Source organism: Rhea americana, unplaced genomic scaffold, assembly GCF_003343005.1.
Source record: "Rhea americana isolate MKP2758 unplaced genomic scaffold, rheAme1 scaffold_302, whole genome shotgun sequence".
Lineage (NCBI taxonomy): Eukaryota > Metazoa > Chordata > Aves > Rheiformes > Rheidae > Rhea > Rhea americana.
Genome location: NW_028186427.1, coordinates 404,569 through 424,898, shown reverse-complemented (window position 1 = coordinate 424,898; position 20,330 = coordinate 404,569). Strand labels below are relative to the sequence as shown.

At 36.3% G+C, this 20,330-nt stretch overlaps 1 protein-coding gene across 2 annotated transcripts in view; it reads left to right on the top strand.

Annotated features, from left to right (window-relative positions):
• The window catches only part of NFX1 (nuclear transcription factor, X-box binding 1), a 56,830-nt gene extending 36,899 nt beyond the window's left edge, over nucleotides 1–19,931 (top strand). The window contains exons 19-24 of one of the 2 annotated variants that reach the window (XM_085309748.1): nucleotides 279–320; nucleotides 614–712; nucleotides 7,333–7,399; nucleotides 13,565–13,710; nucleotides 17,517–17,618; nucleotides 19,205–19,931. In XM_085309748.1, coding sequence (XP_085165874.1) covers nucleotides 279–320; nucleotides 614–712; nucleotides 7,333–7,399; nucleotides 13,565–13,710; nucleotides 17,517–17,618; nucleotides 19,205–19,280 — 532 coding nt within the window. In that variant the 3' untranslated portion in view covers nucleotides 19,281–19,931. The remainder of the gene's footprint in view (nucleotides 1–278; nucleotides 321–613; nucleotides 713–7,332; nucleotides 7,400–13,564; nucleotides 13,711–17,516; nucleotides 17,619–19,204) is intronic. The other variant, XM_085309749.1, reaches the window with a different exon arrangement.
• Nucleotides 19,932–20,330: the final 399 nt, after the last annotated feature.

Sequence of the window (20,330 nt, the reverse complement as noted above, 5' to 3'; positions counted from 1 at the left end):
CCAGTATAACCAGATCTAATTCAGAAGCTGTTGTTCTCAGTTTGTATTTAGCTTTGATAATTGCTGGTTCTGTTAAAGACCTGAGGAAGGACGTGTATGCCTGAAAGTCTGTGTGTGTTTGTTTTTTTTTTCTTTTAATTGTTATCTGATCTAATACAGTAAACTCTTCTCACATACTCTGTTTTTTCCTTAGACTATGATAATGATATGACAAAATTACAACTTAAATGCATGAGGGGAAGTGTTGATGCTAATTATGTTTTTCTCTAATAATTCAGGTTGCAATGTGATGAAGAATGCTTAGCTCTTCAGAGGAACAGGTAGGCAAATAACTTTTACATGTTTATTAATAAATTGTCTAGATTCAGAAAGCTAAGCTGTGCAGAAGATCTTTGCACTATGACCTAGAAAGCTAAAGAATGTCAAGATGATTCCTGTGATCAGGGCTCTGTATTGAGTGATCAGGGCTCTTAACAGAATATTTTAGTGAAAAGTTGGAGTAGTTTCAAATATACAGACTGGATTTTTTGAGCTCTATTTATATTGGTGGCCTGTTGCTACACTCTTCAATGACAAAGTGTTTTGTTTGTATTCCCACAATCCCTGGATTTAGGCGTCTTGCTGAGGCTCTTCAAATAGATGATAATTCTGACCCTTTTAATGTCCGTTCTTCTGGACCAAAGTACAGTGACCTTTTAAAAGAAGATGCAAGGTATGTGTTTTCATGATGACATGGATCTTGTGGCTAAGATTTACATATCTATTTTTCCATCTATTGTGTTTTAAGATTCTTTTAATTATTTCAGGTGTGACAAAATACATACATAGATGGCATAAGTAAAACAGTGTTGAAAGCAGGGAGATATCCTTCTCTGGAGATATTCAAGGCCCGCCTGGATGCAACCCTGTCTAACATGTTCAAGGTGACCCTGATGAGCAGGGAGGTTGGACTAGAAGATCTCCAGAGGTCCCTTCCAACCTTACTGATTCTATGATTCTATGAGTAAGAGTTGAGAACAGGAAACAGTGTTTCTATTTACTCTTGTAGAAATGCTTGTATTTACTCTTTTTTTGGCTTTGATACTAAGTGATCTTTGAGGAAAAGGAGATGTGTACTTCTCAAGACTGCCTAAGTGAGAACCTGAAAAATACAAAGTGCCTGTGTGGCCAGTTCATTTCATAACAGGACCAGATTTAGAATAGGAGCACCAGTTCTCCACTGTTGTTCTTGCTGCGAATCAGTACATGTGCTTCCCATATCTCAACAGCTTTCATCCCCTGCTACCCACTACCATTTTTGTGTAAACTTGTAAGGACAAAGACAAAATAGCTTTGCCACAAGTTATGCCCTGAAAGCATGACACTGTTTCCCTCCACTAGACCTCTTTACTTGTTTCCTGTGCTACCTTTATTTTCAGAACGAAGAAACTGAATATCTTTTGGCATATATGTATTTGTCTTACATGTGCTCTCTCTCTCTTGGGTTAGGTGAYATAATCATATGTCATCTAGCCTTCATTTACTACATTAAATAAGCCAGGTTCTTCAGTCTTCTGCTTTCCTGTTTGCCCTTCTCTACCTATAGTGCAGTTGTAGTTCATTTTTCATGAACAGAATTGACCAGAATCGTGCACTGTTTTCCAGATGGTTTGATAGATGCTTTGAAAAGTAGACTTAATACTTCCACTTTTCTTCATGAAAATCTGTTCTAATTCATTCTGCAATTCTACTTGCACTTCTTGCATAACCGTGTTACATTGGTAACTCACAATCAACAAATGCAACAAGTGAGAAGAACAGACTGGATGCAAGTTTACCACGGAAACTTCATACTCCTTAAGTGAATGACCTTACACATTGAACATTGAATTATCTAATTTAATTCCTCTTACTCTGGTCTTCAAGATAAATTGATTTCTCTGTATTGACAAATCTCTTTTGTCAGCAGCAAATTTTATAAAGCTATGGTTTTATGGCATCTACTGCCTTGACCACTCCTGATGGTGTTTCATCTCAGCAGTCTTGAAAAGCTCTGAGTTTACCTTGTAATGGCAGGATCTACAAAGTATATGTGTTCCAGTATTTTTTCAGGCAGCTCAGAATGTTTTGATGGATGGCTTCTTGCTTGAGTGGATTGCTCCAAGAATGAAAGAGCTCAGGGCTTGTATTTTTTTGCAGAGCTTTAGTTATACATCTGGTTACCGGATCTCAAGAAGAATGACAGGCTTCTTCCCATGCTTTCAGGATGCATCAAGAAAGTGGCTGCCAAAGCCACAAGTATAGTATTTCCTGTCTTGCATGGGCAATCAGTTGATCTCTGCAGCTGATGAGCTGCCAAGGGCTGAAGAAGATGTACATCCACAGATGAGTAAACTTGAGCGAAGCTATGAGAAGACTCATTATTTTGAGCTGTAGTTTTTCGTTACAAAACCCCAGAGCTCCAAGATGCAGTACAACTCCCAGTAAGAGGAGGAGAAGGAAGAGATGGCAGGCCAAGATAARAAGCCTTTTACAGGAGAGTGAGGGGGTAGGAGGCACCAGGAATAGTATGGTAATTCTGCTATGCACTGATCTGACTACGTGGTTGTYAGAATGTGAGAAGGATTAAGAAGGCAGCAAGCAAGTCTCTGCACCATGCTGCTTTATAGGAGATATTCTGCTGCCAATGGGATCCATCTTCTTGCACTGAGATGACTGTACCAGCCCAGGTAGGCACAGATCAGAGGTATAAATCCACTGGGTGAACATTTAAGCTCTGAATGCTCCAAGGAGGCTCCAGAAAGAGATAGAGAAGCAAGCAGATACCCAAGCTAGTCTGCTGATATGAAGTTGGAGGGCAGACTGGTACAAGTGTAAATGCCCAGCTTGAGAGGGGTGGTGCTAAGGCAGGTGAAGCTGTTATTTGATGAGTTAATATCAGTGGAGAAGGAAAGGTGGTGATCTGGAATGTCTGGCCAAATGAAGCTGCACAGAAGAAGATTTTATTGGCATCTTGTTAGCTCTGCAAGATCACATGGCAACTGTATGGAGCAGGGAAATCTCAGGTCAAATTGTGGAATCTGGAGAGACAAAGAGGGAGATGAGTCCTTCATGAGCATCTTAGCCAATTTTCCCAAGCACAATTTTCCCTCCACATCCTGTTGTGGACTTGATGAAGAGCCAAGCACACTTACATGGTTGGCCTTGCAAACAGGAACAGTGTACAAGTTTGAGAGTAGGAGAGGACCTTCATGATTTTCCTAAACAAAAAACAGAAGCCTGGAGGAGAGCTGATGAGGGCAACTTCTCAAGCAGATGACAGGCGAACTACAAGCCTGGAATGTCGTCTGGAGGCAAAATCTTGCACTGATGGATGCTGACAAGGAGGTTTTTGGCAAAGACAGCAAAATCTGGGAAAAGCAAAAAATAAATAGCACTAAATCAGTGACAAATCAAGCAACAGAGCATTTCTATTCAGCACAGTGGTTGAGAGGAACTGAAACAGTGGTAGACCTGCTCCTACTTACATGACATGCAGGAGGGAGATAAGAGGATGGCTAACGTGGACCACAGACACTGCACAGAAAAAGACTTTCCAGTCCCACGCTGCAGGGCTTCAGTATGCCCACTGTCAGATTGGATGTCTTGAGTTTAAGAACCACTTCCTTTCCTTGCTGTGCATTATTTTCAGCTATATATCCATTACCAGTTAGATCATATGAACTCACAATGAGCAGTTAGCTAGTTATTTGACTGTAACCAGTCATTAATTAGTGAAAAAAAATCATGTGAAAGTCATGATTGTTTTTCTTTTTTTGCAAGTAAGCAATAACGATATTTCTAAAGAAAAGAAAAAACATTTAGTGAGTATTAGAAAAGTCATTTTAAGAAATCAGACAGTCAGCCTACACAGARTATTAAAAATACTTGAGAAATTCTTCAGTCAGGTAATAGATGCTCACCAAAATCCTGGGAAATGGAGACACTCCATTTATTTGGGATAGAGCAATATGACCTGCACATTGACTAATTTGTAAAATAGACAAACCACCTCCAGCCACAGGATGATGACAAGTAAAACTCMCTAAACATGAAATGAGCAAGCTGATACAACATCAGAACAAGCAACCTGAAACTTGATTCAAGTGCAGTAGTGAAATATGCAGTAGCCAATTACTACTACCCCTGCTCACTCATTTATCCAGTCAGGCTCATACAAAAAAAACACTTCTGAACTTGTGTCATCTTCTTCCTCTTGTGAAATGACTTAAAGCAGGCTTCGTTCTCTTCTTCAGCTTAATGGATGTTCTCGGCTACCCTTGGCCTTTCAAGATCTTTGCCCAACAGTGGAACCTGACAGTGTTGTTTGACAACTGCAAGCTTCATTCTGCCAGTCAGTGAAGTGAGTGTTCATGGCATCGTATAGTTTGGAATGGAGAATGCTTGCTTGTATGTTAACTTGGCACTCCTCTCAGAGCACTCATACCTAGTGAGGTATGCCCCCTACTTTGGAAGGGAAAGACTGCATACCGTTAAAAAGGGACTTTACTTTTTTACTTTATCAATTTTATCTGGTGACCTCAAAGGCAAGTTTTACACTCTAAAGAAAAATTTACCTGTGCTTTTTCAGCATTAGTGGCAAAGGAGCAGACTACCTCAAATGCTGTGCTTCACACTGAGGTGGATATACACAAATGTATCTTTGTGTTAGATTGCCTCAGCTCTTCACTTGTGAGGCTCATGCTACATAGAGAGCTCAGAGCTCTCCAGGGCAATCTAGATGCCTGTAGAGGATATCTCTTTCAAAGGAAACCTGTAAGGAATGGTGAAGTCTATCATTTCTTTAAAATTTCCTGTACCTACTTTATGCACTCTCAATCTTCTCCATGGTTTCAAAGGAGAAGCAAATTTTCAGTCTCTCCCGCCATCTGCATTGCTGAGCTTCTGCAGACAGTYTGTAGGTTGGAGCCTGCTTAGATCACTGTGTGGCTCAGGGTTGATGTTCTTTCGAGTTCTCGTGTATGAAAGGTTCTGGAGGGACAAGTGCACAGAAAACGCTTGCCTTAGCAAGTCACACATTTGAGTAGTTACAACTCTGTCACAATGTAGTATGTAACAAGCAAAGGGGAACAAGGCCCTSTTTCTACTTTTTAAAGAGGCAGTGAAACTGTGGATGTTCAATATTGCCCATAAAATGAGTTTCTCTGTAATTTATCAGAGTCCATCTAACTTTCCTAAAGGATGACATTCTATAAGTCAATTGTTTCTTCCTCACTCCATCCTCAGAATGGTATGCTTGCTGTTTTTGTCTTCCTATTTGAATTCTTCAGCCTTGACAGTCTTGGACTTTCTTGAAGCTCAAAGATGTCGGTCAGTCTTTCCAAATATTTTTGAAAAGATGTCCACCTGGTTGATGTCATTGATCATTGTCAGCTGATAATTCTGTTTTGAAGGCTTCTGGAGGGTTGATTTTGAACATATCTTCCTGTCTGAACTGATTTCTCAGTGGATTTCTAAATCTTAAGTGTCTGATGCTCATGGGCCTTCTCTTTGGATTGGATGTTCATGGCTGATGCTCCATGTGGTATTTGCTTTCTGACTCCTTGGACTTGACTTAAGATGTTTCTGAGAGGGTCAGTGTTTTTCTTGGCTAGAGGTGATGATTGTAACATTCTTTTCAAAGCCTCACACTTCATGGGCTGATTCTGTAATTCATACTGTATGTATCTGGAGGGCCCTTTCTTTTTAACTCTACAGGTCCAGGTCCTTTATGGAATTCTCCCAAGCTAATAGTTTTTTCATCAGGACATGCACAGATGCTGATAATTCTGTGCAGTGTCCATCCACAATGTCTATTATGAAACTGAAGATTTTCCAGGGGTGCACTGCGTACATCAGGCTAGTGATCAGATGATTTTGATAGACAAGCTACTCAGTGCTGCCATTTTGCATGTTTGCTTGAGACCACTTAATCTTGTAGTTTTACCTTCACTTCAACATCCAAAATTGTGGTAACGCATCCACTTCTTGACAGATGAAATTCTGACATCATTCGCAAAGTGGTGTTTCACAAAGATAGTGCTCTAACAAAGATTAACCTTACTTTTGGAATTAGTTTATCTGCACATTTAAGAACAGAGCACAACACTCACCCTTGTATGTAAGCTTGACCATGGCTCTAAAGGTCCCTGTGATGTCTGAAACTTAAGGGCAGACTTACTATGGCCCAGGCCTGGGATATTAGCAATTCCTGTTTTAATCAGGTTGAAAGCTCCTGGTTCAGTCGTAAGTGTAAAACATATCTGAGCCTTATATATCAAAAACTGAGTCTCTCTCAGAAATATTATATAGAATTTTCTTCTCAACCACCAACTTGCAGTGTAGAGAACCTGAGATGAATCTTTTTGCAGGATCTGTTCTTCTTTCTTAGTAATGGGCATAAAGTGTCCACAGCAAGTCAGATTGCCGTGTATGTTTGTTGTCCCAGTCACTAGCTATAAAGCAGTTATGACTTAACACCACCAAAAATGCTGAAACTGTCGAAGCAGAAATAATCTAAGACTTGTCTGTACAAAAGAAGCCAGGATAAATTGTTAGCCTGACATAGTATAGTATTCCTTTCTTTCAAGAAATAATTTGCGTTTGACCTGTAAAATATACCTCTGATTGTCCAAGGGAAAAATCTATTTTTTTTTTTAAATCTAGGGAAATTCTTCAAATAAAGGATATCTTAAATTTGATGGATTTGAACTCCCCTATGATTAAATAGGGTTAAAAAAAATGATTATAAACTCCTTAATATCTTGTGTAAAGGGCCTTTTGTTTCCTTGTAGGTAGCCTTTTATGCATCTCCCTCCCTTTTTGTTATGTTGGATGTGTTGAAGACCAGAGTCAGTGCACATTTTCTGTCTTAGGAAAAAAATCCACTGTTTGCCCCATCTCAGTTCTCATGCTAATTTGTATTATAATTTGTATAATTAAAGGATTTCCTTAATGGGAAGTAATTTAAAGATGCTAGAAAGATGACTTCAAATCTAAATTATATATTTGAAAGTGCAAAGTTGTATCATCACATAGTAAAGTTGTATCATACTGTTTTAGATTTGATTTCAGGGCCTGAAGGGAAAAGAATTCAAGATCTTTGTAGCAGTGATAACATACTAACACTACTAGTGTAATAGTAATAGTGTAATAAATAGAATAATGTATAAGCCAAAATGTACACTTGCTCCTGTTATTGCTTCAGTAAAATGATTGCTTCAATTTTGTTCTTGTTGAGGATAATGTTACAAAAAATGAAGGCATCAAATATGAGGTCTCTTATCTCATTTACCTGCTGTATTGTTCTTGCAGGAAAGATTTAAAATTTGTCAGTGATATTGAGAAGGAAATGAGGATGCTTGTGGAGGCTGTGAATAAGGTCAGTAGTTACATATTGTGTGAGCTACTAAGAGAAGATTTGGGGTATTTTGTATTTTGGGGGATTTTGAATATTATTTACTAGAATTCTAATAGTTATGAACTGACATTAGATTTGTTTGGACTGTAATGAAGTGCATGTTTTATTCATAGATAGAACAACATTTTTGGAAGGCATAGTTCAGGATCAATTTGACAACTAAGTTTCATTTAAAGATTCAATGAGTGCTAGGCTTTATTGCAGCAGTAGGCAATGATTCATTTCTGTCTTTCCATTAATACATCGTTAATCATCAAATACGGCTTTTAAGGGCTCAAAGAGCTTGAGGAGGAAGTCCTCAGTTTTCCAGACCCTGCTAGTGGAACTTGTTCAGGAATCTATGGATATCTTCCAGCAGATGTATCTGCATTAGCCCTGTTAGTAAGGCCTTGTAGGCTCTACCACAGTTGTTTGGCATACTCTAGGGTACCTGGAAGGGTCATGTAAAATGGACACAATCATATGCTTTTAGTGAAAGCAGAATTAGGCCTTTGGGACTGAAAGGCCAGCGTATGTGACCTGACATGCAAGGTAAAGAGGACAGTGTAAAGCAAGCTATACTCAGTTGCCCTTAGCTCAAGAAACAGTAAYATTTCATAGAAAGCAGTAACCCCCTTTCTTTCTCCCTTCCTCCTGTCTCTTCTTTCTCCCTGAGTGTTTATGTTCTATGTCAGTTATTTAACTTTATTCCTTTTCTTATGTATGGACAATCTGTGCTTCTCTACCTGTCTCATATTACTCATTTTTTCCACCTTGGAGTGAAAGACTAAAATAAGCTGTCTATATTTCATTATATTCAGGCCTCTGCAATCTCAGATATTCAGTAAGAGATCCGTTGAACATCTGTTATCAGCTTACAAAAACCTTTTCCAACACTATATTGCCTGTAATTGTCCTGTTAAGACGTACACATATATATTAAAGTATATTACATTAAAATATGCTTAATGTATATCTGTATTATACATTATATATATAAAGATAACTACCTATAGCAATATACATACCTACATTAATACCTGATCAATATACATAATATATGCCTCCCCCTCCCCCAAAAAAAACAAAAAACAACAAAAAAAAAAAACAAGAAGCATAGGTCTTGAATTTGTAATATACAAAGAATTAGTAATATAAAATACAGCAGAACAGGAGAGCTCAGGAGCATCTCCAGAGCTTTAGTTCTCAGCAGTAGCCAAACATTCGTTAAATAATGATTCTACAAAGTAAACCATCGAGTGTCTTCTGAAAAGAGTGCTTGCATTATAGAAGAGAATGAAAAATGAAAAACTGTATGTGTGACAGTCCTTTCCCTATCTGACCTAAAGGCACAATCACCTGATGGTTACTTAAGCTTTTATCATGATTAGGATGAACCAGTTAAGCCCACATGACAACTCAGTACCTAAGGGATCAGTTTTAGACCATCCTGCCCTGCAGGCAGTTGGGAATTGCCATTCCATAAAGTACAAGAAGTCCTCAGAAGTCAAATTTATACTTGAAAGGGGACAGATTCTTTTCAGGATACCAAAGATATGCAACAAATCTTGAAGCTTGGAATCCGTACATTATAACTCAGATGCAGATAAGAAGTCATTCTTCTTTCATGAAGCCTTCAGTGGGTCAACCCAATCAATACCTGAGGAGTCCGATTGCAATCTTAATGTCCTGTCCCCAGAAATCTCTATTTACATAGTGAGTGAGTTTCACAAGGTTGTCAAACTCCTTAAAATGCTTAGTCATGACTCCCACTTTCCTGATTAGAGGACCATTTTAGAAATGCATTCTTTGCACTGCTCACAAACTTTCTGTACTTATACAGGTGATCTGTGTATACATGTAACAGAAAATTTACTTGTACCTTGCTACCTGAGACTAGAGTTACTTCTTTTTGCAGCATGTGTGGAGAGCATGCTGTCTCTTTTCTTTCCAAACTGTTTAGTATATGACATAAGAGGGATAAAGTGCATTGCACTGTGATATCAGGATACTGCTCTTAGTCCTTCTTATGGCATACCTTTTCTCTGCCTTTTATGTCTTGAAGTCTCAAAGGCTTCCTTGTGCCCCCATGTCATATTTCATCCTGCAAGCACAGGTATTTGTATTGTCTTGAAGATATCTCTGAACTGGTAAGTGTTATCACTGCTTCTCATTCAGGCCTCTGGCCAGCTTGACCAAGTTGAATTAATTGGCTTGTTTCAGTCTTGTCTGGCAAGCCAAGCAGGTTCCTCACTGCTGGGTCAAGCCTCTAAATTTTATGCATCTATAGGCTTTCTTTAATGGGTTTTCTGTTTACCTTGCATTCCCACAATTTTTTTTCCAGGAGTGCTTTAGATAAGTCCTGTTTGAAGGGCTAATGAAACATCACAAGTTTCCTAATTCCACTGCACTTTCTAGCTTAAGCACTTCTGATTCTGGAACCTTTTATGTTGGCCCATAAGATAGATTCACATTTTTATTTATGGATCTGTTTCATGGTAGGGGAGTCCTGAGACAGTGCTTTATGGTTCTCTGTATTTGCCCAAAAAGTTGTTTTCTTTAAGCATTTTCTTCTGATGCAGTTTTTTTCTGGGATCTCTTGTGTGCTAGAACAAGATAGTCAGAGACCCACAAGTTCATTTCTTCTTCCAAAGCCATGTTCTCGCCAGCGATAAGGATGTTTTACGCTCATGTTTTGGCTTTATTTTTTCTAAAGTCACATATCACTGGTAAACGCAGTATTTGGGAACTCTTTAAGCCAAGTATCAGCAAAGAACAGGAACTGTGTGGGGTGTTTTTTGTATGTTTGGGGTTTTTTTTGTTTAATCTACTGGAGCTTATCTTACCCATACCAATGAGTAGCTGCTGGGGCTGCTGCTATTGTGTCAATGTTGCCTTGCATTATATTCCTCTTTTGGTTGAATACTGCCAGTTTGTCTGTTGGAAACAAAAAATAAAGTATTCTATTTCAAACCTGAATATAAATGGGCAACTTTTTTTTTTTTTTTTTTAACTTAGTCAACTTCTATCCTATCATACTTGGTTCCTTTGAGGTTAACTATTATTGACAGGCTAAACAGATTATATAAGCTGTCATCCACAAATACTTTGTCCTGGTTAAAAGACTTTTGAAACTTTTCTTGTACCTTCTCAGTTCACCAATATTTTGGAGCACAGACACTAGAATAGTATGTATTTTAGTATCCCAAAGTGTTCAACTGTTTTTTTTTTTTTTTTTAATAGTATATTCCATATCAATGTCAGCTGCCCTTTTTCTATGTCTAAAGATCAGATTAATACTGTTGACATGGCATTATGGTAGAAGACTATGTTTAGTTTTTCTTCTGCCATGATTCATAAATCCTCTCGTGCTCGAGTCTGCATTCAGTTGTCTGTTTACTGTGACTTCTAAATCCTTTCTCACTCAAAATGTGGGTTGTGTTCTTTGTTTCTAGATAGAGTTTTACATATTTGTACTCAAAGTATTTTGTGTGCTAGTTTGTCAAGCATTCATGTAGCTCTGTTTATATCAGTACTGTCTTCTTTACTGATTATTCAATAGGTTGTAACTGCTTATGCTTACCCATTTCACTTTTTTTGCATCCTTCCTTTGGGGATAACAACTTCAGTTTAACTGGGTAAATGAGTAATAATAAGGATTTTGACCCTTTTTGTCACTTACAAGCTTCAGCATTAATGTTTCAGCCATAGCTGTTTATATGACTTTGCTTGTCTCATGAACATGTGTTCCCCTATACCCATCAATATGTACTAATCTAGCAAAGCAAAGTTGTCACTTTTGACATACAAAAGCACTTGTATCATCCAGGTCTGCCTCTATATATACAGAAATTCTGTTCTTCTTTCTGAGCCTGGAACCATCACCACTTTTTAAAGAAAGCATTGCTAGTAATCATAAATAAGTACAGAATTTCCAGAGTTTTCCTCATGCAAATATTTGTTTATATACTTAGTGTTGTAATGAGTGGGAGGTTTATTGCTATTTACTGCTGAGGAAAAATTCTCTCTGAATAGCATGTGGTGTTACCCTGAAGAGCAGTTACTCTTGGAAAAGATTGATAAAAGTTTCAGGTCCTGTTACTATTCTCAATTTAGCTATTTTACAGCCCAAGAAGAGGCACGCTTTAATCCTCCACTTACAGGATAGCTACAATATATACCTGATGTGGTGCTCTGATACATGTGGTGCTCTTAAGAGGAACTTGGTGACTATAGCAGAAGTAGTATTTTCTTTGTCTCAGCAGAAAAGATGAGTTTTCTCCTCATTTTGCCTTTCTCTGTAAGAACTGGTGATTAAATCTCTTGCTGAGTCGGATAGAAGGGGAAGGGATTATGACAAATGGGATTACTGTTAAGTAGCATTCCTCTTTCTAAATAACTGTAATCAGTATTACAGTAAAAGACCCAAGCAAAGATTTTAAGAACCTTCATGTTGATTACTGCAGTAGTTCAAATAATTTCAAAGTCTTTATTCTTTTACTTAATCTAATCTGTTTTAAAAAGGTGACATTTCTAGACTATATTAAGTTTAAGTTTCCTGGATTATTAGAAATGAAAAAATGCACAGTATTGCATCAAAATTACTTCATGCAATACTGTGATAGGTGTGAATTAATTTTATGTGGTTTAAGATTTATCAAAATTATGCTTTCTTAAGACACTTGTTTCTCAAATGAGTTGTTCTTCATCTTACTGAGTTAGATGAGACATTTTTTTAAGTGACTGCTTTCAATTTATCAGTTTTCATTGTGTAATCCAGAAATGCACTAACCAAACATTTGCATTTGGATGTTAAAGATAGTATAGGCTGTCAGAAGATGTTGAGGAGATCATTCTGTTTGGTTGGAAGGGATCTCCAGAGATTATGTAACCACACCTCTTAGTTGAAGCAGGATCAACACTGAATTCAGACCAGGTTGTTTAGGGCTTTGTCCAGTCAGATCTTGAAAACCTTTGGTAAATCCACACTGGCTTCTCCCACAGACCTTCTTATTCCTATGCCTAAAAATGCCTTTCAAAAGGACTTGCTCTATGATTTTCCTCAGGGATTTAAGTGAAGTAGATCAACCTGTAGTTCCCTGTGTTGTTTCACTTGCTCTTTTTGAACATAGGTTCCTTTCTCCAAGTTGTTGGGTACCTACCCTAATCTGCACAGCCTTTCAAAAATAGAGTGGATGTACAGTGACACTGGGGTGATCTCTTCTCAGTAACCTTAAATACACTGCATATAGTCCCATGAACTTGTATAAGCTATTTCTCAAGAAATCCCTGACTTGAACTTTTTCTACTACTGGTAGCTCTTCTTCCACTTAAGCCCTGTCTGCAGGTCTAAAGTCCTGGCAGACCATGGTGAAGACTAAAGCAAAGATTGAAGCAGAGTGTCAGAGTCCCTGCAGCAGACTGAGGCATTGMGTGCCCACTGCTTATCTATATTTATTGTCAGTAAATCACCCAAAACATTTGAAAGAAGGTCCATTTGTTGTGTATTCTTTTACTGCTTATGTAGCAATCAGTGTCAAATCAACTGTTAGCAGTTTTTAACTGAAACTAAAACTTCAATTCTGTTGCTTTTTAATAACATTAGTAGACTTCTATTACATAGCGGATTTTAGAGATAAATTGCTACTTTGGTAGAAGAAAGTAGTAGTTAAATCTGATACCTTCATAGTAATATACAGTATGTGAATCGCAAAGTCAGTCTGAAAAATAAACCACTAGTATTAGATTTGATTCTAAACTGGAAAATCATTCTGAAAAATTCAGAAAGACTACTGTATACTGGTTCTTTGGGATATGAGTAGAATGGGTGAAAATAACTATCAATACATGCATAATTTCTATTTTAAACTTAGATACATACATATGTGTGTGGGGTGTGTATATATATACACACACATATATACACCCACTGTGCTTTGAGGTGATGTGATCAACAGAAAACACTACTTCATTGCTGGGAGTTACATGGACTTTTTAGATGAGTTTTCTATTCATACTGAGATACAACCATTTTGCTGTACTAATGTTGTGGTGGCAAAAGTTTAGAAGTAGAAGCACTTTTTTTTTTCTTCCACAGAAGAAAAACTTCACCTTTTTTTTTTTTTTTTTTTTTTTTTTTGAATTCAGGGCAAGCATACAAAGAAGAGTCATTGTTACCCACCAATGAACAGAGATCATCGCAGAATCATCCATGAGTTAGCTCAGGTTTATGGGATTGAAAGTGTGAGCTATGACAATGAACCAAAGCGTAATGTTGTTATCACTGCAGTGAAGTATGTAATTCATTTTGTTTATTAACTGTTGCTTACATACTTGGATGTTTATATCACTTAGGTGAATTAGTTTATTTAGTGTCATTGCAACATGTGTTAACTTCCATTTGAATTAATTTAAAAGCAATTTGAAGTGGGTAAAGAATAAAGTCAAAATTTCATGATCTTCTATTTCCAATGGTCAGGTAAGTCTTCAGAGAAGAAACCAGATTAAAAAGTGAAAAAGTTAGAAAATAAGGTTTTGCAAGGCTGCTTTCTATTGATCTCATCAGTAGCTTTGTCTTTTTGCCCTCAGATAAATTTGACATAGTATAATAGTAAATTAATAATTTTTTAAAATTAATTGCTGCATAGAGAAGATGCACTTGAATTTGCACCTTCTTTGAAGAAGTCTGTTACTGGAATTTATTTATTTTCTCTCTGAACCTGCCACAGAATATATTCCATCTTTGGTTAATAGACAAAGAGAAAGATGGAATTGCTGTAAATTTAAGAGATAGMTAAGCAGAACTGTAGATTCTTGGAGAGGAGCCATGGAATAGAGTTCACAGTAGGGGAGGAAATGAAGGGAATACAACTGGGGGAAAAGTATGGTTGTTGAAGTATTAAAGTATGGTTATTAACTAGATGTCAATGTGAAAATTAGGCTTACTTGACTGCTGCTCACTGAGCAGCTTATTTAGTTACAATGCTGTCAGATTTAGTCTAGCACTGTCAAATTATGATCTTTGACAGCCAGTTGCTTTATCTGTCGATCTTGCCTGTAGTTATAAGAAGTGAACACCTTCCCTGCTGCTAGTGCCATGAGCTGCTGCTGAGCCTGTGTATGGATTGGTAGCTTTGCTACAGTCTTGAATTCTCAAGAGAAATGGGGCACTACTTTACCTCTTTTTGTTTTTACTCAGGGAAAGTGAGAAGGGAGATCATACTTGAAAAAGCTCAGTTTAGAAAAATAAGTGGAGGAGGGAACAAGGGGAATAAGAGATTAGTGAAGAAGAGAAAGTGTCAGAGAAATGAAAGGACAGATAATTATGCTTTAAAAACAAAGGCTTTGCTTTCTGCATCTTGAGAATGGAAAACTTTCCTCTATGATATTAAGAGAGAGGATACAGTTGCTCCTTTACTTATGTTGTTCAGGGAACAGCGTATAATGCAAAAAAATGCATGGTGTGTTGTTTGACCTCTACCACTCTTAAAGGCATTCACTGCTCTATCTGCTTCAGCTGCATAGTGATGTTCCTCACTTCAGTGGCTTCATCCAAGGCTACTTTTAATTGTCTTTTTCATTGCCACTTCTTCAAGATGTAAAAGTTATTGAAGCTTCAGACAAGTGATAACTCAAGCTCCAGAATGATGTTGGAGTATTTGACAACAGCTTCTTCTAGTCCAAAGGCTAGTAGTTGCCAGAAAGCCAAGTGGTTTGATTCAATTTATTTCATTCTGTTCTCGACATTCCTCAAAGATTTCTATTTCTTCCTATTCATTGCATGTGCACAGTGACTGAATATAGCATTATTTGTTTTGCTAACATGAGAGTTAGATTTTAGTACATATACTGATTTACATAACTTCTATTTAAATTGTTATCACAATTTTAGATAAGATGTATGTCATTTTTACTGAACAAAATAATTGCTAGGATATTTTTCCTCTATTAAGTTACATTTAGTTAGATTTCAGTTAGATGTTAATAGTTAGATGTCAGATTAATATATATTTATCTGTAGACAGATTTTTCTATATAGTTTTTTTTATATATATATAAATAAAACTACACAAAATTTAGTATGAGGTTAGATTTTAATTTTATAATTAGATAAGTTCGTGTATATTTAAATTATATTAGTATGTATGTCACTTGCTGTTTTTACTAAGCAGAAGTCATTAGTATTTTTTTATTAAGCTACGTTTAGGTGGAAATTAACTCAAATGCACAAATTGTTACTGAATAATAACAATAAAATGGAACTATTCTTAAATATTGTAGCTATGTTAGAAAATGTAAATTCTTTAAGTCATATTTTGTGTTCTAAGTTTACTTATCAAAGACATAAAAGCAGTAAGAATAGTAAGACGATATATAGAATGAGTTCTGTAGGCTGGCTAAGAGAATATATTGAATGACTTCTTGGAAAATTACTGGAAGGCTACTGCAGAATTATGACAATGATGTATGATATCATAGCCTAAGTAGAGAATATATATTGTTTGTCTTGCTCTCTTTTTGTCTTAGCGCACACAATAAGGGACAGAAATAAAATTACCAGGTTTGAAACAATTTCAAGAAGCTGCTTATTCATACAGTGTGTAACTAAATTGTGCAATGAAGTGTTAGTAAGGTCAGTGACTTGCTGTATCTAAGAATAAACAGCAATGTCATAGCATAGATATGTAATTCAAGAATAAGGTCACTAGCCTGCTATTTGTATGTGTTAGATGATGATTTTAAATATGATGATGCTTGTAAGAATAAATATATTGGCAAAGATAAGGCTGTATTAATTGATAAAGTCATAAATAGGGAAATACTTGTCAACATGGAATAAAATTAACTGGTTAAAGCATAAAAACAGGTTAGGTGGCAAAGGATAGGAGATAGCATTTATGTATCTATTTTCAAGTTTAGAGGCCCATCTAATTTTTTCTCCTTCAAAAAAAAAAAAAAAAATAGCTAACTAACAAATGATATCGTGTACAGATTATACTTGCAGAACAAGAATTTGTCTTGGAAAAGCAATAAAGTATTCCTTAGAAAAGGAGGCATTCAGATGGAAATGGGAAAGCAATCCAGTTTAGTATGCACAGAATGGCTATTATACTGCTACAGTAGAACTTGATTTTGGTCTTGAAATACCAATACGACAGCATTAAGAGGAGTAAGAAATTGACCCCTGGCAAGGTTTAAGGATGCTCCATGGCATGTTGGCGTGTTTGCTACTTATTGGACAATTTTTTATTAGATTTGTTTTTTGGAACAGCCAGAGGGTGGCACTTGCACTGCAGAGAGGTTAGACGTGACTGGCATTCTTCACTGTGGTGTCCTCTGTGGTCATCGAATAGAGTGTATCTGATGTGGACAGGCAGGGAGAGCAGATCTTTTTGCTAATGCCCCATGTGATTTATGGATCTTGTGTGCCTGGACCAACTGACAAGAAAGAGGCACTGTTGCTTCATTGTTCCTGAGAGCATGGCTTCACCACACTTCCTTGGAGTGCCATCCTGTTTGATTTTTCTCGATTACTTCAACATGATTTAATGTCAGAGTTTGAGAACGTGATTCCAAAACATTAGATGTCATCTTGCAAAGATGGAGTAAACTGTGTTCAAAGGAGGTCAAGCTAAACTATTACAATTGTTGTTCTGATCATATATCTGTTCTATGAAAGGACAACTATAAAATCTACTCTGTGAAAGAATAGGTATCTGTTACCCAGAACACAAGTGTTGTGCCTCTAGGGTTTTTAACAATTGATCATATTGACACTTCACAGATTCATGTGGAGAAAGCAGTCAGGGCACCAGCACTCRAATGCAGCAAACTACTTCTGCGTCTTCTATAGGCATACTGCCCAAGAGACATTCGGATGGTGAATGTCTTACTCTCAGTAATTGAAGTTGTACGTCATCTGTTCTCCATTCACAGTTGGAAAGCTAAATATTTGTATAGTTTTTTTTAAATATACAAATACGAACACTGACACCAGGACTACTAGTTGTAAAAGTAACTTTCTTTGCCCTTACTACTTAATGAATATAATTTCCAATTGATCATGTAAACAACATAACCTTCTGTTTTCTTTCTCTAGAGGGAAATCTGTTTGTCCAAGCAATACCTTAACTTCTGTGCTAGATAAAGAAATGCAGAGCAGACCTCCACCTCCTATTCCTCACTACAAACAAACAGATAAGTAAGGAAATTGTAAAATGGTGCTCTTTATTTAGTGCTGAGTTCACTGAGGAACTGTTCAGAGTTCACTGTTTCTTGGTTTTCTCAGCCCACACCACTGTGGAGCTTGCAGCCCACGCTGAGATTTTCTTTTCACAGAACTAAAATTGAAAAGAAGTGTTAACAAAATGTAGGATTAACTATGTGGTCTAAAAGCAGTAATATTGTGGACTTTTTTTCTTTCTCCTTTTTTCTAATATGAATGTTAGACAATTGGAGGAAGATGAGGGCTTGGGGGCTTTCCCCCCCCTTAACCTTTAACTATTTAAAAGAAAATTAGTAATGTTTTAGTGGCATAATGATTTATTTGGACAGTTCATAAATTTTTTTCCTGTGTAGATCACTACACAGTTGGCTAAAGGTGAACTACRTTTTTCTCAGATACTGAAAACTACTGAAGATGAGATATATAAAGCTTCTTGGCTGAGTAGTCTAATAGAACAGTTTTTACTTTTTATGACCTGCCACCTTCAGGTACCTGTAGTCATCTCATAGTAATAAATTTTTTTTAAAAGTAGCTTAACCTTCTGTTCTTTTTTTGTTGTTGTTTTTAAACCTTTCGAACCACCCTCCCCCCCCCGCCTTGCATTCCCTCTAGTTATTTCCAAATTAGCTTTTGAAATAATGTCACGTCAGGAAGGAGGGGACAACTCTCATTTGGAAGAAGAGACAGCTTAATTTTGCTGCAACTATTGCAGTAGGTATTGGGTGTTCTAGGTGCTGCTGGAATACGAAGTAGGCAGTTCTGGAAAATTAACTGTTTTAGAACAAGGCATTTAGAGCAAAACACCATATCTGAAATGATTGCTTAGTGTGAAACTCAACCTGTGGAGTTTTTTGTTGTTGTTGTTGTTTTGTTTTTTGTTTTTTGTTTTTTGTTTTTTTTTCCTGGCAGGTTGCTTTCCTTTATTTCCACTTACTTCTATGAGATTCTCATCTGTTCAGTGCCCTTTCTGGAAGGGGATCACGTGACAAAGTTGTAAACCATTTTAGCCAATTAATTTTAATTCTTGGAAGGGAAGTTTCTTTAGGAGTGTTTTCTTCTAGAAAATATTTTGGAAGACCTGATACTGTCTTGTGACAAAGATCTTTACAATATTTGCATTTAGTGTTGCTGTAGATCTTTCGGTAACTTTTGCTTTTAATAGTGAGCAGATTTGACCAATGACTTGCTTCTGTATTTCTTTTGCTCTTTCTTTTAAAAAGATGGCATTTGAACATCTAGGCTTCAGTGTGTTATTGCTTGCACAGTAAATATTGCAGTAAATGATATTTGCTGGTAAGGCCCCAAAATAAATTTATCAATTGAGCCACACACATTATACATACTAACTTAATACAATATATTTACCACCTTTGTTAACTGTGATTTTTAGGATGTTACTTTTTTGAGCACTAATATTTTTATTAAAACATAGTTTAGTAATGCATGCCATCTACTGATACAGTGTGCATGCACGCACTGAGACATTATGGCAGTTGTATGGATTTATTTTGTATCTTTCTTTTTATGTAGGTGAGTAACATCTAATATTCTTTTAATTTCAGGAGTATTGGAAACAATGGTTTACCTAAATCATTAAAAGAAGAGCCAGTAATTGACTACTTTGATGTCCAGGATTGAAATGATTCATGGAAAATTAAGATACAGAAGTTCAGAGGAAGTTAAGATGACAAGTTATTGTGCAAGGCACTTTTTGGTTCTATCAGATGATTAGTTGCCATTATATTACAAGATTTAATATGCATCTAAAGTTAGCTTGATTATCATACATTAAAAAATTATACAGTTTTTACAATTTACATAACTGCATAACACCTAACAATATGGAAGCTTTTTAGAGCTGGGATTGGTGCAATTTTTTATCTAATTTGTGCTGACAGAATGATGTAAATCTCCACTGATGCCTTTTAAGCAAGAGAACTGGTAATCAAAATTCTTTTGGGTCATAAGAACAGTGATAAAACTTGAAGATTTACTTTGACAGATCTCACGCAATTTAAAATGGACCATGAAACCAGAAATATCTGTTTAATGCAAAAATTCTAAAGATGTTTTCCCATTTTATTCACTTTCATGTTAATATGGTAATTTGAGGGATTTGAGTTATTCTCATTTGGAAAGAAATACAAAAGTTTTCAATATCTAAATATTAATATTTACTCTAAAATAACTGGGAAATACAAGGTAAGAGCTCAAATTTCCTTTGGTATCTGAAGGACCAGGATTTGGGAAGGTAGGAACTTATTTTGATTTATCTCAAGTTTGACCTTTTTTTTAAAAAAAAAAAAAAAAAAAAAAAAAAAAAAAAGAAGAAGAAAAAAAAATTATTAATATGCAAATACTTTGTTAATCAAGACCTTGAACTGTATTATTTTGGTGTTATATTCAGTTTAATTTGTGTTTAGAAATGTAAGCTTTCTGATTTGTTTTGCATGATTTTGTTGGGGGTTTATAGTTTTTTCTGTATTGTACAAGCTTAGGGTAGTACACTGTGTGGAGTTTGGTTTAAGTATGATTTGAATTTGGAAAAACATCTGTAAAATTTATAAGAACATCTGTCTTAAGTCTTTGGCTATGGAAGATCTTTGTTGCATGGGAAATGCCATAAGCAATGGGCTTAAAGGTTTAAACAGCATAATAGTTACCAAAACACTTATAGAAGGTGAATTG